The 16127-nt window shown below is 52.6% G+C and overlaps 1 protein-coding gene across 3 annotated transcripts in view; it reads right to left on the bottom strand.

Annotated features, from left to right (window-relative positions):
- The window catches only part of GRK5 (G protein-coupled receptor kinase 5), a 209929-nt gene that overhangs the window by 51028 nt on the left and 142774 nt on the right, over positions 1-16127 (bottom strand). The window contains exons 3-4 of one of the 3 annotated variants that reach the window (XM_042908659.1): positions 14916-15028; positions 3483-3560 (exon numbers count right to left, since the gene is read on the bottom strand). In XM_042908659.1, the coding sequence (XP_042764593.1) occupies positions 3483-3560; positions 14916-15028 (191 nt within the window). Of the gene's footprint in view, positions 1-3482; positions 3561-4441; positions 4855-7700; positions 7808-14915; positions 15029-16127 lie in introns of those variants that run through there. The other 2 variants (XM_042908661.1, XM_042908660.1) reach the window with 2 other exon arrangements.

Raw genomic sequence — 16127 nt, 5'->3', positions numbered from 1 at the left:
GTGTCCTTCAGCCTACCCTTTGGAATTGCTGCTTAGAGCTGAGACACGGGGGCTATGCCTTGAAAGGCTCAAGGTAAGGACAGTCTGGGTTTGGGGACAATGACTCTGGGGGTTGTTCAAAGACCTGAAAGGCTCAAGGTAAGGACAGTCTGGGTTTGGGGACAATGACTCTGGGGGTTGTTCAAAGACCTGAGGGCCAATGCCGGAGCCTCAGCCCCTGGCTCTCCAGCACCAGGGCCATCTGCAGAACTGAGAAGCGAAAACGGCTCCTGAGAGATTGTCTACAGGAAGGACTGGGAGGCAGTGTGAAATTTATTGTAGGAAAACAGTCGCCCCATGGGACTGCTTCGACCACCTCCCCCAGGCCCCTGGGCCATAACACATGGTGTGGTTTAAATTCTTTAAATTGAGGAGTACTTAAGGAAAAAATGTTGGCAGGCTCTGAGGCACTTGTAAAACCATCTGAGCTGATGAGGAGTCTGGGCCCCATCCCTCCAGGAAATGGAGGCAGCGCTGAGCAGGGGCAGGGAGGTCTGGAGGGCGGGATGGGGTCCACCAGCAGAGGCTTCTGGTCGGCAGAGAGTGAAACGGTCCCCTGCAGCAGCCCTTGGATGGGCCCGAGGAGCTGGCAGGGCCGAGCAGAGGAACACTTCATCCTCACTGTGGATCACAGCCAGGCCCGCAGATGCTCCCGGGCAGGGTGGCAGGAGGGCAGTGAGGGGCCAGGAGTGGGAAACAGTGCACCACGGGGTGAAGACCAAGGGCTCAAGTCCCAGCTGCATGACCTGGGATGGTGACAGCCCCTCCTGAGCCTCCCCGGGCGCAACCATAAGACGGAGACAACAGAATCGCATCACGTGGTAGCTGCAGGGATCAGGTGAGCGTGTCTGCACACAGTGGGTCCTCAACACATGTCTGGGGGAAGACAAGCGGGCGGGCAGCCCCAAACTGGGCGCAGATGCAGAGCCGGACTGGCAAAGCTCAGGCACTGCGGAAACCGCCTTTGTTGAGGGCAGCGGAAGACTCTAGCGTTTGAGTGGCCGCAGCATGTTACTCGCCTCCCTGGGCCCTGGCCGCCACCTGGCCACCTCTCGTGTCCCAGAGACGGAAGCCAGCACACACAACGCCTGGGGGCCGCTCAGCTGGTGAGCTGTTGCTCTCACCCACCTCCCCGGGCCTCTGGGCCCTGCTTATGCCCAAGGCGTTCCTGCTGTTTCAAGAGGTGACCAGGTCAAAAGCCGCACGTCAGCAGCTGTAAGTGTGGGTGGACAGGGACCCCGCTCAGACACGTCTCCTTCTTGACCACTTTCAACCTGAGCGCTTCCATAGACGCCAAAGAGGCCTGTGTCTGAAACAAAGCAGGGCAGAGCTGCCCAGGGGCCCCGCAGACGGAGCGGGCAGCCACATGTGCCCAGGGCCACGCCGTGTGCAGAGGGAGCCGGCCCCGCTCAGCGTCCGGGGGCGCTTTACGAACTGAATCCTCTCATCTCTGAAATGTGCCGACGTACCGCGAGCGCTTGCCCGTCACATGGACAGAAGGAAGCAGAAACAGAGAGACCCCAAGGGAAGGCAGCGAGAGAATGACAAGTAGGGGTGAGGGCTTGGCACGAGTGGCAGGAAGTGACGCAGGAGACATCTCTGGGTGTGAGACTGCACAGGGATGCCCCCTGGCCACCTGCAGATGCTGGAGATGAGCACCCAGAGCGGGACTGGGTGTGGTACCTGGCGGTGGGGGAACCCCACACGCTCAGGGTCCACCGGACCTCCGTAACTCCCGAGAGGGCAGCAAGGGTGTGAGGTGGGACCAGAGCTGCCAAGGACCCCCTGGGACCCTTGCTGAGAACATCAAGATGGGGTGTACCACTTCAAGGGGCTTTCATGTCACGGAGTTAAAACCTACACAAATATGCAGAGACAGTCTGTACGAGCAGGGGAGAGGAGGCCTGATTTTAAAGTCTGAAGGAGCTGCTGTGGGTAGAAAGCCCTGAGGTCACCCTGGATGCCTTTGCAAGGGTGTCGCTGGCTGTCAGAAGGCCACCTGGTGCTGAAGGAGCTGTACGTGACCCGGATTGTTCTGCCCACAGCCCTCCCTGTCTGAGTGGAGTCACCCTGAGCAGCGGCCAAAAACCAGTGTAACTGCATCCTGCTTTGGTGCGGCTGCGAAGGGATACCAGCCACGGGGCAGCACCCCCAAGGTGGCAGGCAGGTAGGGGCAGGGCTGGTCTTTTATCAGGGGCTAAATGTCACATCCAGGGAGTCTCTATGCCTCGTCGGCAACACCCCTCTCTCTCTGACTGAAGCATCTCCCATTTTTCTCCTTGTTTGGTTCTTATCTTGTGAATCACGTGTCACTCAGTGTAGGCTGAAAGAACGGAGTCCACGATGAGCCCATTTGCAGGGACCCTCTGCCATTATCTGGTCAAGTCTCACCCACTTTACGGCAAAGAACACTGAGACCCCGGGAGAGGAGGACCAAGGGCACATGGTAAACTAGGGGTGAAGCCGTTTCCTGATCTGCACGCCTGTGTTGCTACTCCCTGCCACACTCTGTGTGGACGGGTGAACAGCCGGGACCCCGTCACACAGGCTGTGGCAGCCCCAGTCCACCAGCAGCCTGGGACAGAGGGCGTGCCCAGTCCCAGAGGAGGAGGAAGCCACTGCTGGCCCACAAGGGTACAGGACACACCCAAAACTGTGTGGGTACAGGTCTCAACTCAGACTCTTAAGACCTCTAGAAGGTGGGTCTGGCAGGGAGGGCCACATTTAAGAAACGGAGACTGAGGCCCAGTGAGGGAACACGACTGGATTGTGTGGGGAGAAAAAGTGGCACTAGAACCCCAGGCTCCCAGGCCAAGTTCTGAACCAGATGGAGACCACCTTTATCTGTCAAGTTGGGGGTGAGAAGGAACAGGTTCCAGGGAACCAAGATCACCAGGACCCCAGGGGCTGGTACTGTTCCTTCAGCATTGGGGTGTGGGTGCTCCTGAGGTAGGGCCGTGGGCGCCCCTCTCCCATCAGTACACCCAGAACACACTTTAGGGTCCTCCACGTTCTGCATGTATTCACCCAATGTGGCCTCTGCCACCCCATTTCCTTCCTGCCCACCCCTGGGCCCTTTCCCTCCACACCAACCTCTCCAAACCATGCCCGCTGTGCCCTTTCTTCTGGGCACTCCTGACCCCGGCTGGGCCAGGCCTCCACCCGTCCAGCTACAAATCCTTGGGTATGGCCAGCATGGGGTCCCTGGAGGGGATTGGGCCCCAGCGAGCAGGCCTCCCCACCCAGGCCCACCCGCCTTGGGCCTCGCCAGTCTTGGGCACTTGCTGGGGGAGGATGAGATACGGGGTCTCTGCAGCCCCGTGGCTGTGCGTGCTTTACATGTGCTGTACAGGCCCCCACGTGGCCTGGCACGGATCCAGGGCCCAAATTCCTCTAAAAGAACTCCCTTTTCCTCTTGCTGGGGGGTTGGGGCAGCCTCTTACCTTTGGGGTGAGGTACTTGGTCATAATTTCCTTCCCTTTCTCCCCCAGTTTTTCATCTGGAGTAACTTCATATTCTGCCTGAAAGAGAAAAAGCACAAGAACAGTATCAGAACTGCTCATGAGCTGCTCATGGTTACACAACCTCAGCGGCCCCCGAGAAGACACCATGGAGGTCAAGGGACTAATCCCTCCTCCACAGGGCAGGAAGCTGAGGCCTGGACTGGGGAGCCGACCTGGCCAAGGAGCCTTGACGTCCAGCCCAGCCTACTTGGCACCATCCGTGAACACGTGCTTAGGGCAGGCCCTCTCCTCTCGGGCTGCACGTTAGAATCATCAGGAGCAAACAGACCACCCCACACCAACCGACAGACCCTCTAGCTGCGAGGGCAGGGCCCCTGGCAGCTAGGGGTTGAGAGCCACCAACTTCGATAAATCACAGGAAGCCCCTGGAAAATAACCAGCCACCAAACGGGAAGGTCCAGAGAGGTTGTCCTGCCCTCAGGTCACTCAGACCTTACAGCTGCGTGACCTTAGACAAATTCCTTAAACTCTAAAATGCAGATAGAAAAAGCACCTACTACAAGGCAATTGTGCAGACAGAATGTGATAAAGTTCGTAGCCCAGAGCCAGGCACATAATAATACTGCTCAAATGGGGGCGCCTGGGTGGCTCAGTCAGTTAAGCGTCTGACTTCGGCTCAGGTCATGATCTCACAGCTTGTGGGTTTGAGCCCCACGTCAGGCTCTGTGCTGACAGCTCAGAGAGAGCCTGGAGCCTGCTTCGGATTCTGTGTCTCCCTCTCTCTCTGCCCCTCCCTTGTTCACACTCTCTCTCTTAAAAAATAAATAAACATCAAAAAAAAATTAAAAAAAATAAATACTGCTCAATGAACAGTTGCATAATTATCACCCCGTCACTATTATGCCTTCCAAGAGAAAACATTAATATCGATGCCTTACCTTTTGCAGCTTTCAGATTATAAAATGAACACACAGAGATTTCTCATATGTTCTTATCTGAACCTTAAAAAAGCCCAGATAGTGACATGGGCGGCCGGGGGGGCCACTGCCATACCCCTTCATCTGCATGTGAAGGGCAGGAGAGGTTCAGCAGACATGCCCAGGGTCATTCAGGGAGGTAGCAGCCGACCTCCACACCAGAGCTCTTTGTCAACAACACCAAGGAATTTAGGACTCCAGATCGCTGGCCAAGTCAGTGGACCTCCAAAAGACAAACCTTATTTTCCTTGACCTCAAAAGGGGCTCCTTCACTCACATCTGATGCCTTTGCCAAGAGGAGGAAAGGCCTCCGGTTAACAAGAAGCCTGGGTAAGCCTGCCTTTCTCATTTAGACAAGAGAACTAATTGCACATTGTTTACAACCATTTCAAAATCCACCACCCAAGGATTTGTCAACCTCGGTCCAAAAGCACAGCTATTTCAAAAGAGACAGAGGAAATGACGTCAACACAGACAGACTGAAACACCGTGGAGCCAGGCGCCCCAGCCCTCCGGGCGCGGTTCAGGGCAACCCCTCAGCCCAGTGCCTAGGGTCCAGTTTCTCCCCCAGGCCAGTCCAAGAGAGCCTCCTGGACGAGGGAAAGCACAGGCACATTTGGAAAGCCCACGGATGCAGCCTGGCACACTTCCCCACAACGTGGCTGAGTTTCCTTGTGCTACCGTTTCTCTTCTCACAGAGAATCAAGACTCAGTGATTTTCACCAAGGAAGAAATATGAACACTTCAATCATTTGAATCACAGAGTGATGGGATCGTGGTTCTGGAAGGAATCCGACTCCCTCACTTTTCAGAGCTGGACACCAAGGCTCAGGGAAGGAAAGGACTGACCTAAAATCATACAGCTGGTCACAGCAGAGCCAGGACAGGAGCACAAGCCTCCTGACTTCCATTGGGCCACCCGTCTCAGTGCATGTCCCTGCCAAGGCCAGTGCCTCCACACCTTTATTAAGACTAGTCTTGTGGGATTGATCATTTCTTGAATTGATTTGATTGATGATTTCGTGAGACTATTTAAGGAGAGACGGTGGCTCTTTCCCCTGGAGTTTTTCCTGCTATTGTCCCCCATATGCTCCCCAACAATTCCCCCAAACTAACACATGTGTGCACATCTGCCCTCTCCCCGCCCCCCGGACACACATAGTGTGGAGTAGGTTATAGGCTCACCCAATTTACAGATGAAGAAACTGAGGCTCTGAGAGCACCAATAACCAGTTCAAATACAATAGAGTGAGCATGTGAGAGGGCTGGGAACTATGTCTCCAAAGGGGCTCATCGTTCTAGAGCACGACTGACCACCATTTTTTGAGGATGAAGAGAGAAGCACCCAGTGTCCCGTTGGCCTGAAAACCCGCCTAGTGGTCTGGCACCATGGGAATTACCCAGACTGCTTTGCAGGGCCCAGGCCCCGGGCAAATGGCCGACCACCTTTCGGGGTAACTCAATCCCATGCAGAACCCTGGATTTGCACTGTCCCAAAATACATCTGTGAAGGCAGCTCTATTTAACCAAATGGAGGCTTGAAGCTCATTAATCAGCCTCAATAACCAGCTGAAAATATTATTGCTCTGGGTACTAAAACCCACGTTAAAAAAATAACATCACTTTCAGGTCAGCTGCCTCCCAGCAGAGGCCCGGCTGGGCGGCTGGGCGCCACAGTTCCACAGGGAGGCAGCCGGGAGCACGCGGGGACAGGCATCCCCAGCCCAGGATCAAAAGGCCTTTCTTTGAGAGTCCATGTCAGGTCACCACCACCTGAAGAGCATTTGTGTTGGGAGGCAGAAAACCAACAGAAGGCTTCCAGCTGGGCTTTCCACACTGATTAAGTCACCTGGAGTGACAGGCCGTGTCTCTACAGTGACCCCCGAGAGGCCTCCGACAGAGAGAAGGCACCATGGCGGCTCAGCTTGGCCGGCAGAGCTCAGGCAGATCACAGCACCAGAGGCAGGGGACCACCCGGGAATCCACTGCTATGGGAACACTCTTGCCCAGGTAGTGGGCAGAAGCTGCTGAAATCAGCTAAAACCAGAAAACATAAGCAGCAAATAAGAGGTTGGGCCAACAGCCTAGAAATTTACAATTAGCGTTGGCTCGGGCAAGGGCACACAAAGACTTCAATGAGAAGAGAGAAAACTACATGCGAGGAATGCTCCTGTGACCTCCATCTGTAAGGGGGTTCCCTCCACCCAGAGAGGGTGATAGGTCTTCTCCCCTTCCCTCACCAGAGGGGACACGAGCCGTCGTCCCTGCTGTAAGGCCCATTTGAAACCTGTGAGCTCAACCCTAACAGCCAGAGTGCCAAAGGGCACCTATGCCGATCCAGTTGGAGGGCATTTCTCTTCCAACGGAGGGAGGCACCATTTCATGAGCCTCTGTTCGCGCTGTGATTTATGCCAAACGCAGAAATGGCCTTTGTGGAGGACATGCTGCTATAACACAAAGAGCAAAACACTACGTTAGGTTTAAGGCAAAAAGAATTATTTACAGATCTGTGCCTGCCGAAGAGTATAAACATCTGTGCGCATCCTAGTTTATAAACCTAATGTTTCATCCTCTTGGTCTGCTCTAATTACATCATCAATCTCAGAAAATGCCGGTGAAAATATGGCCTATTAAAACACACTTTCCTCTGATGAGTTCTAAAAATGCGAGGCCCGCAAGCCAATAAAAGGGGGCCTGCCACGTTTTCAAAGAAGCCGGCACTGGTTTAAAGAGCGGAGGCTGAGCCGGATTCCTCTCGGCCTCTGACCAACTTCAGATGTCACCTCCTCCTCCTGGGAGACCTTCTCCTGCCCCGACAAGAAGATGAAGTCAGAGATGCTATGAGGTCTTGCCACCTCCGGCTGCTGTAATTACCAATGTGGTCAGCTTTTCCACAGTCCTCGCGGCAGGGACAAGTGACGTGCTTGGCTGGCAGTGCTGCTCACCACGGCCCTTTCTGGAGAAACACCCAGCTCCACCCACACCGGCCTCGGCGCCTTGCCTGTGCTGCCCGTGTGGTCTGGAGGTCTCCATGTGCCTCTGTGGAATCACTCTCCACCCTGGTGTGGGGCAGGCGACAGGGTGGGCAGTCAGTCACCTGCCCACCTGGGCACCATGGTTCCCGGACCCCACTTCTAAAGACCCAGCTGGTGTATGCTGGCCTGCATCGGTCCCTTCCCTGGTCCCTGCAGACCTAGAGGTGGCAAAGGCCCTGACTTACCGCATCAGCGCCACTGATGTCCCCATCCTGCCTGGCACTTCATCAGCAGCCCCGCACTCACTCGTGGGTGGGCCTTCCATCTCCTGCCGGGATCCTGACTGAACAGTCCTTCAGATAGCTGGGCCCTGACCTTGCTGCTTCTCTGCTCCCCAGCTGGAATGAAGAAGTACTTACAAAGGGGCATCCCCCAGGGGTCTGACGGTGGGGTGGGCCTGGTCAGCCCCAAAGCCTGTATCTACCTGGGCAGAATGTTCTGTGGTCTCCAGCTGCCATCTGAAGAGCCCTCTTGGGCCTAGGTCAGGAAGGGAGTCACTGGCCCCGCCCCCCCGAAGGCAACAGATGGGATGTGACCAGACAAAGAAGGGAGGGAGGAGCTGCCTCCTGGCCATGTAGGAACACAACCCGAGAGTGGTAGCAGTGACCCCAAGGGGACCCCAGACTATCCTCAACAGCACCACAGTCCTTGTGTGCTTGTGCAACATACCCTGGCTGGGGCAAAGGTTAAAAAGAAGGAAGGACCTCTGGGGTGAGGTGACATATTCACCAGCAGCTGTCAGGCTCCCATAGCAAAGGGGCCACACCCTCACCTTCTGCTTATCCCATGGTCCTCCTGACAGCCTCAGCCCAGAGTGGCTCTCTCCCCACCCCGTCCACCACCCCTGGGCTGCCTAGCTGCTGCTCCTCTCTCCCCTAGCCCCAGAATTATTTCTCCATCTTCATTCTCCAACAAGGCTCATAAGGCCACTGTGCAAAGGCCTTTTACTCTCCCTATTACTCTTTCAGTTCTAAGGAAGAAGAACGTCAACCTAACCTAGTTCAGGCAGAACCGTTATCTCTCAGCTCCTAGAAATCAAGGATGGATTGAATAACCAAATTGTGAGGAGAATGAAAATGCAGCCAGGCCTGGACCACCAGGAACCAGCAACGTGAGGGCTTCTGGAACCCACTCTCATCTGTGTGTGCGTGCGCACGTGTGTGTGTGTGTGTGTGTGTGTGTGTGCACGTGCCCACACGTGCCTCGTTCTCTCTCAGTGCTGACTGGCTTGCTCCAGTGGCACATGGCAGTCAACAGCTCTCAACATTTTTATTTTAAGCCTTCTTTACCAGAGAAGGACTTCTTCTCCAGCTTACAAATTCTAGAGAAAGAGCTCATTGGCCTACATTGGCTCACATGCTCATCCCTGCTCCAGAAAACTGTGGACTGTGGGTCACACCATTAACAACATGGCAGCTTCTAGGACAGGAGAATGGGTGGGGTATCCAGGACACTGGAAAATTCCATAGGCTTCTGCTATATGAACCCATTTTATAAGCGTTAGACTTCTTCAAATGACCCTGATCCCTGGGTCTGGCTTCACCAACTGTTCTGAGGGTCTCTACGTCCATCCGAAGAATGGTTACTCCCCTCCCAGCTTCCTCTTTGGGGGAGAGCACAAAAGTGATAGAAAGACAAGACAAATACTGGGTCTGAATTATAAGAGAAGCAGGATGCTTGACTACTCTGATGAGACACAGCAAATTGTTTTACAAATAATTTCAGAATAACCAGGCATATTTAAAGCCAGGTGATTGCACACTGATTTCAAGTGATTCCCTATAGTCTAATGAATGGCTTGAAGTGCCTTTCAGCATTTCCTGATACAAGATTTCATTCGTTGTAACCTCATAGTTGTAGCTGCCGGTCTCCAAGATGGAGACTTCAATAATCCTTGCCTTCTGCTACTCATGCTCTTGAGAAGTCTCTTTCCATACTGAAAAGGGCTAACCTGTGTAAACATGATAATGGGGCCATGATAGTATGGAATCACTGAGGCTAGGTCATAAAAGACATTGCAGCTTCTAGCAGGCTGTCTTGGACCACTGACTCTGGGGGAAAGCCAGCCATGTTAGAAGGACACTCAAGCAGTCCCGTGGGGAGGTTCACATGGAAAACACAGAGGCCTCCAACCAACAGCCACCACCAAGTGCATAAACTTGGAAACAGCCACCAGCCAAGTGCATAAACTTGGAAACAGATCAAGCCTTGAATGACTGCAGCCCCAGCCAACATCTTAATAGAACCTTTTAAGAAACTGTGAGCCAGTAGCATCTCGGGAAAGCATTCCAAAATTTTTGACCCACAAAAGCCGTGAGATAGTAAGTGTTTCTTGTTGTTTCAAGCCGCTAAGTGTTGAGGTAATTTCTTACACAGCAATAGATAATGAATACTTAGTTTTCTAAACTCGTGGCTAGTATCACTCACTTCATTGAAATTTTCCTTTACGTATTTATTTTTCAATCTTTCATTTAATCAAAAAGCCAGTGCCACGAGGGCGGGCACTTATTTCTGCTCAGCGTGTAGCCACCAACTGCTAGAACGGAGTAGGATATACTGGATATATTCAGTAAAGGAGTGCTGAAAAACTGCCAAACCTCCCCTAACCCCAAAGAGAAGAAACCTGCAAAGTTTCAGTCACACCCAAGTGGGGGGATAGGAGGGTTTCAGGTGAGCCGGGATGCCATCAAGGCTCCCAGAAAACAGGTGAGAGAGGCAGTACATCAATCTTTAAGGAGTCCGTGCAAAGACTCTGTTGTCCTGAGGAGGTTACACTGGAACCCTGACCAGATGGTCAAATCCTCTTTGAAACCAAATCTAGTCATGGCTTTGACTCTGGCCACTGGCTCTGTTTCTCTGTGGGAGGCAATGAGAGAGTCCTTCTGAGACTCCTAGAAAGCCCTTGAAAACCGAGACGAAGGGCTGAATGACCCCTGCAGAATTACCTCTGATGAACGATACACACACCGTCCTGTGCCCCACCCCTGACTCACCCAGGCCCCATTTTAAGACAGCCATGAGTCCCCTGCTTGACTTGAGAAACTCAGACATTAGGACTGTGCAGGAGAGCAGCCTTTCCCGGGAACTACGTCAGAGCCTGACGAGGACGGGTTATTTTTAATAAACTCCACTTGGTAGGAATTCAACACAGAGGTGGGAATGGTGTGGACGGTGCTGGCTGAGCCAGGGAGCACCGGGGCTGTATGCTGCCTCCTTGGAGTTCCAGGCAGGATGGAAGGAAAAAACATATTTCAGACAAGAATTGCGCCAGCCCTGGAAAACTCAATAAAGTCTTCCTGCGTAAAAGAGGTGTTCCAAAGGCTGGTCATTTGACGTCAAGATGGGTGATGAAAAGGCCCCGCTCATTCCCAGAGATGCAGACAAAATGCAAGGGGCGGGTCGGCTCTAGGAGTGGCGGCCGCGTTAAGACGTATGTAAAGAGCATTTGTCGCATCAACAGAGGAGCCAGACTCACATTTCCTTTCCAGAAAAAAAGCTCTTGGTACAGGCCCAGCAAAAGGGAGCGTCTGCACGACCAGAATGAAAATGGGCATCCATTGGATTTTTTTTTCTTCTTCTCAAACTGACTATAAGTGTCTAACAAGACACGTGGCTGGAAAATTCCACTGGCTCCTGGGTTTAGCCTTGCCCTGCTCTGCCTCATCAACTCTCTAGATGAGTCTCAAAGCTGGTGATGCCTCATCGTTTCCAAATGGGGAGCAGTCTTGGTCCAGGGCTCAGGCTCTGGTCCTCATCTTTCCTTCCACATTTGTCTCCTTGGTCAGTTTGCCCAGCCCATGGCCCTAAATATCAGCTGTGTGTTGACAAGTCCCAGTCTTCCATCTCCAGCCCAGAACTTTCTCGCAGACCCCAGAATTGAACATCAATCTCCCCTCAATCATCTCCACTTGGGTGTCCGAGAGACCATCCAGCCGCGTGTGCCTAAAACGGAGTTCCTGGTCTTCCCCCAAACGCACCTCCCACAGCCTTTCTCTCCCACCACCCTTCCATCCGATCAGGTCAACACTTTGAAGCCATCCATAAGTCTTCTGTCTCGCCCACACTGCATCTGAAAGTACTGTTAACTCTGCCTCAAAAACACGCCCCAAATGCAGTCACTGTCACCACTGCCGAATGCTCCCACGCTGGCTCGAGCAACCATCAGCTCCCATCGTTAGTAGCTCCTATCAGAGCTCCTACCTGTTCCAACACAGGAGCCTCAGGGATCTTTTAGAAACCTGTCGGATCATGCCACTGCTCTGTCCAAAGTCCTCCAGCGGCTCCCCATTTCACTCAAAGTCAAAGTCAAAGTTCTTTAATGGCACAAAGTCTTTCATGACCACACCTCTCCTAGACCCCCCTCTGCCCTTGCTCCCTCCACTCCAGCCACAGATTCCATGCCTGCAGGCCGCCACACTAGCTGTTCCCCTGCCTGCCATGCTGTTCCACCACACACTCACCTGGCTAACTCTCATAGAGGGTTCTGCAAGGTCTCCCGGCCCAAGATCTCCCCACCAGCCAGTTCCTTCAGTCTTTCTCTGGAGCCCGCACTCCCTACTAACATACCATTCTGCCAGCACAGCCCAGTACTGAGGCTCGGGTGCGTGCTGAGGGAGGACCCAGAGCAGAGGGTGCAGCAGGGAGGGGGTGTTGGGGAATGCTTCTGAGAGTAGGGTACGAGACAACAAGCAGGCATTCAACAGGCAGAGGGGAGGTGGGGGGCATTTCAGGCATCGAGAGTGAGGGAGCCGGGGCCGAGAGACTTCAGCCTCTGTGGCGGCAAGTCAGGTGGCAGGGCCGGAACGCACAGCTCAAGAAAGACCCAGGCGAAGGTCGAGGATGAAAATGCAGGTTCGGGGGCCTGTCAGAGGGAGGTCTGGTATTCGGCCTCAGAACGTGGACTTTATCCTGGTTGTCCATGTCCCCCAGCCCTGGATACACAGTACAGTCATGGGTGACTTGGAAAATACCAATGTCTATTAGAAATAAGGGCCCATCCACTGGTAATGAGCACCCCTAGTGTCAAACTGTGGTCTCCAAGTACCATTTCCCAGTAGAAGGAACCAGGGCTCCTTGGAGATACAATGGACTCTACGTCTAGGGCAGGAAACATACAAGATGAGCTGTCACATCACATCCTACCACTTAGCAAAGAGACTGTCCATGACTCCTGGGTCTTCTCAAGGGCTCAGAAGCCAACCTGGGGGCCAACAATGAGAGCATGGAGAATCAACCACCATGCATCGAAATGCATCCGTGTTTAAATCCACACCTTCAAAACAAATTGGTTACTACTACAGAAGGGTGCTGGTGAACTGATTTGGTACTTTAAAAGCATAAATACAGGGATAGAATGAACGAACTTTATCAGTGGGTAACCAAACAGTAATTGAAAGGAACTGTCACCCAGTTAGCAAATGAAGAAGGAATGACAAAATTAGAATGTCAGCATGCTGCAACCCCTAATTTATCAACAGATTTAGGCACTGAATACCTAAACCTGCTGCCATCTCTAAAAGAAAGACAAGCAGATAGTAATGTCCCTTGATGGAAGAACACAAAACCACTTATGAAGTCAGTCCCCCAGCCCCTGCTGGGGGGGGGGGGCGAAAAAAAGGGAACCTGAATATGATCAGGTTTCTAGATTCGATGAGCAATTTATAAGCAACACAGAGAAACCTATTACATGACACATGGGGTGACAGAGCAGAATTCAGACTATGGGTCACTCTTCTGGATGAACAAGGGGAGATGGTTATAACCTGTCAAAACATGCATTTATGAAAAGTATGAGAAAGTTGGAAATTTAAACACAAATATTTGATGATAATAATTACTTTTTTAGAGCTGCACTAAGGGTATTGTGGTGATGTGTGTGTGTGTGTGAGAGAGAGAGAGAGAGAGAGCGAGAGCCCTTATCATGTAGGGATACCTACTGAAATGTTCACGGGCAAAATATATATGATATTTACTACAAAATGCTACAGACGGGGAGGACATGGTCAAACAAGACCGGCCAAGAGTTTGTAATTGTTGAAGCAGGGTGAAGGGCGCATAGACTATTCTTTGACTTTACTTTTTACAGTTTGAAACTATGAGAAGTTATGAAAATATTAGCTCTCACCCTCCACCCCACAGAGATTCAAATTAATGAGTCTGGGCTTCAGCTCAGGCACTGGTATTTTTTGAAGGCTCCCCAGGTGTTTCTACTGCTCAACCAAGGTTGAAAACCATCATAGTCGCTTATGTGAGACATGCTGGGAGCCTCCACTGAGACCAAGACAGAGGTGATGGAGGGAACTGGTCCGTGGGAGGCCAAGGAACCAAGCACATGGTCTTTGATTAGATGGGGGAGGAGATGAGGAAGATGGAGAGGTCAAGGACATTGCAAAGATTTCAGGCTTGGGTGACTATGGGTGCTGGTCACTGGAGTGGGGAACATGTCAGGCCTGGCAGCTTTGGGGATCTGGGGGAAGGAGACTTTTGGCGGAGACGCTCAGTGGGCAATTTGGCTTGCAAATCTACAGATCCACATTGAGACCCTGAAGCAGACACAGAAACTTGGGCCCCACAGCGCTGTCCCCCAAACCGAGACAGAGGTCAGGATGGCCGCAGCCAAGGGTGGCATTAGGGCCGCTAGAAAACAGCGGTCTCTCGGGAGCCTGGAAATACCCCACTCCTTTCATGACTGGTCTCCATTCCTTGCCCTCCCACCCACTGTCCACCTTCCTTGGATAGACACCCAAAGGGCGGTCTTCCAGGCTGAGGTGAGAGGCCTTCCTGCACAAGTGCTGAGAAATTCCTGCTCATTCCTACACCCCGTCCTAAAAGCCCATGCAGATCAAGCACCATTTGTTAAACCAATGACTAGGAAATCTGAAGAAAGTCTCCATATGGTATCAAACATAGCTACACATGCCAGCAGCCGCTGGAGCCAGCAACTGTCAGATTGGCTTGAAATGACCAACACATGTTCATCCCACAAAAGTTCACTTAATGCCTGTAGGTGCCAGGCCCTGTGCTAGGAATCTCAGGGTCCTGGCCTCAGGGAGCTTGCATTCTAGCAGAGAAGTAGACAGTAAAGCGTCATCTTGGGGTGTCATCCAAGTTCCTCAGGCACTACCTGGTATACTAACCCAGGATCCCAGAATCAGAGAACTGACAGGGCTTCACTTTAAAGCAGCAGTCACCGAGGCCCACAGAGGAAGGCGGGTCACCCGTGGTCACCCAGCAGGTGCAGACTTGCAGACAAGTCAGTACTCTCAAAGTCTGCACTGGACATCTCTTGAGCAACAATTTCATTCTCACCCTTATAAACGATGTGGTCTGTCTTCTCCTTTGGGCAAACACAATCACTGGTCACAGAGGACCACAGGGCCTCCCCAGGAGCAGGGACTTACCACTGAGTCCAGGAACTGAATGTAACACTCCAGCCCGGGCCTGGTTTCGCAGAACTGCCGGAAAAGCAGCCTCCCAATTGGCTGCTTGTCACATAAACTGCAGTAATCTCTGTCTGGAAACAGAGGGGAAAAAAAAAAAAGAATGTGGTGAGATGCAGGAGAGAGCCAGGCTGGGCCGTCCAATCAACCCACACCTGGATCCAGAGCCCCAGATGGATGCAGCAAGATGACTGGCAAATTCTCAGGACCCCTTATTTATCTCCAGGCTGTGCAGACTCAGAGGGGACAAGGGCGGTGTAGAGGAAGGACTGTTTATGACCCAAACTCTAGTTCCTAGCTCGCTCCTCCTTCCTGATGCCAGATGCCAGCAGTTCTGGGGATGATGCCTCCACGCCCTGGGTGGCCGATCACCCTGTCACACTCCCCAGTTAGTGGCCGGATGAGGGTGGCAGGCATGTAACCCAAGCCAGTTCCGATCAGAGTGGACCACAGACTGTGCCTGGGCACACCGAGCAGAAGTGCTCTCTCTCCCTCTGGGTGTTGGGGTGCATGGGGGTGAGGCCAGGGTCTACTTGCCGTGTTGTTGACCCTGCAAGGAAAGTTGTTGTGATAATGAGGCTCACGCACAGAAGAGGTCAGAGCTGGGAAAATGACACCCACCACCATGTCCTCACGGTGTCATGAATCTCTGGATCAAACCATGCCTACAGCTCAAACCACATCCGAAAAGTTGATTTATGAGCTGATTTCAAAATTACTTATCATTCAAAGCATTTCAAATTATGAAAACCCTGCATCTTCCAGCTGAGGAGCTAGAGGCATGGAAACGAGAAGTGACCAGCCCTCAGCCACTCAGCAGCCAAGAGAGTTCTAAAGAGGAAATGCAGTGTAACACTCCAAGCCTGGACGCCTGGAGACCGGGTGTGAGCCAATGACCTGCTATGTGACTTTAAGCAACTCACTTGCTCTCTAGGCCTCAGTCTTCCTCTGAAAAATAAAGGCACAGGTTGGAAGTAAGATGGGGGAGAGGGGATCTTCTGGTTCTTCCTTAATGATGCCAAAGCCTCCACAGGTGATTTCTTTGACCAGAAAGATGTTCAGAGGACTGACTGAGACACGGTGCCTCCTGCCCTCTCAAGCACCGAACACTGGATCTTTGGTTGTGCAGCTGCATTAGAAACGGTCAGGTGACCTCAGGGGCAAACCAGAAGG

Source organism: Panthera leo, chromosome D2 (genome assembly GCF_018350215.1).
Source record: "Panthera leo isolate Ple1 chromosome D2, P.leo_Ple1_pat1.1, whole genome shotgun sequence".
Lineage (NCBI taxonomy): Eukaryota > Metazoa > Chordata > Mammalia > Carnivora > Felidae > Panthera > Panthera leo.
The sequence above is the reverse complement of the archived record's forward strand: the minus strand, read 5'-3'. Positions and strand labels throughout refer to the sequence as shown.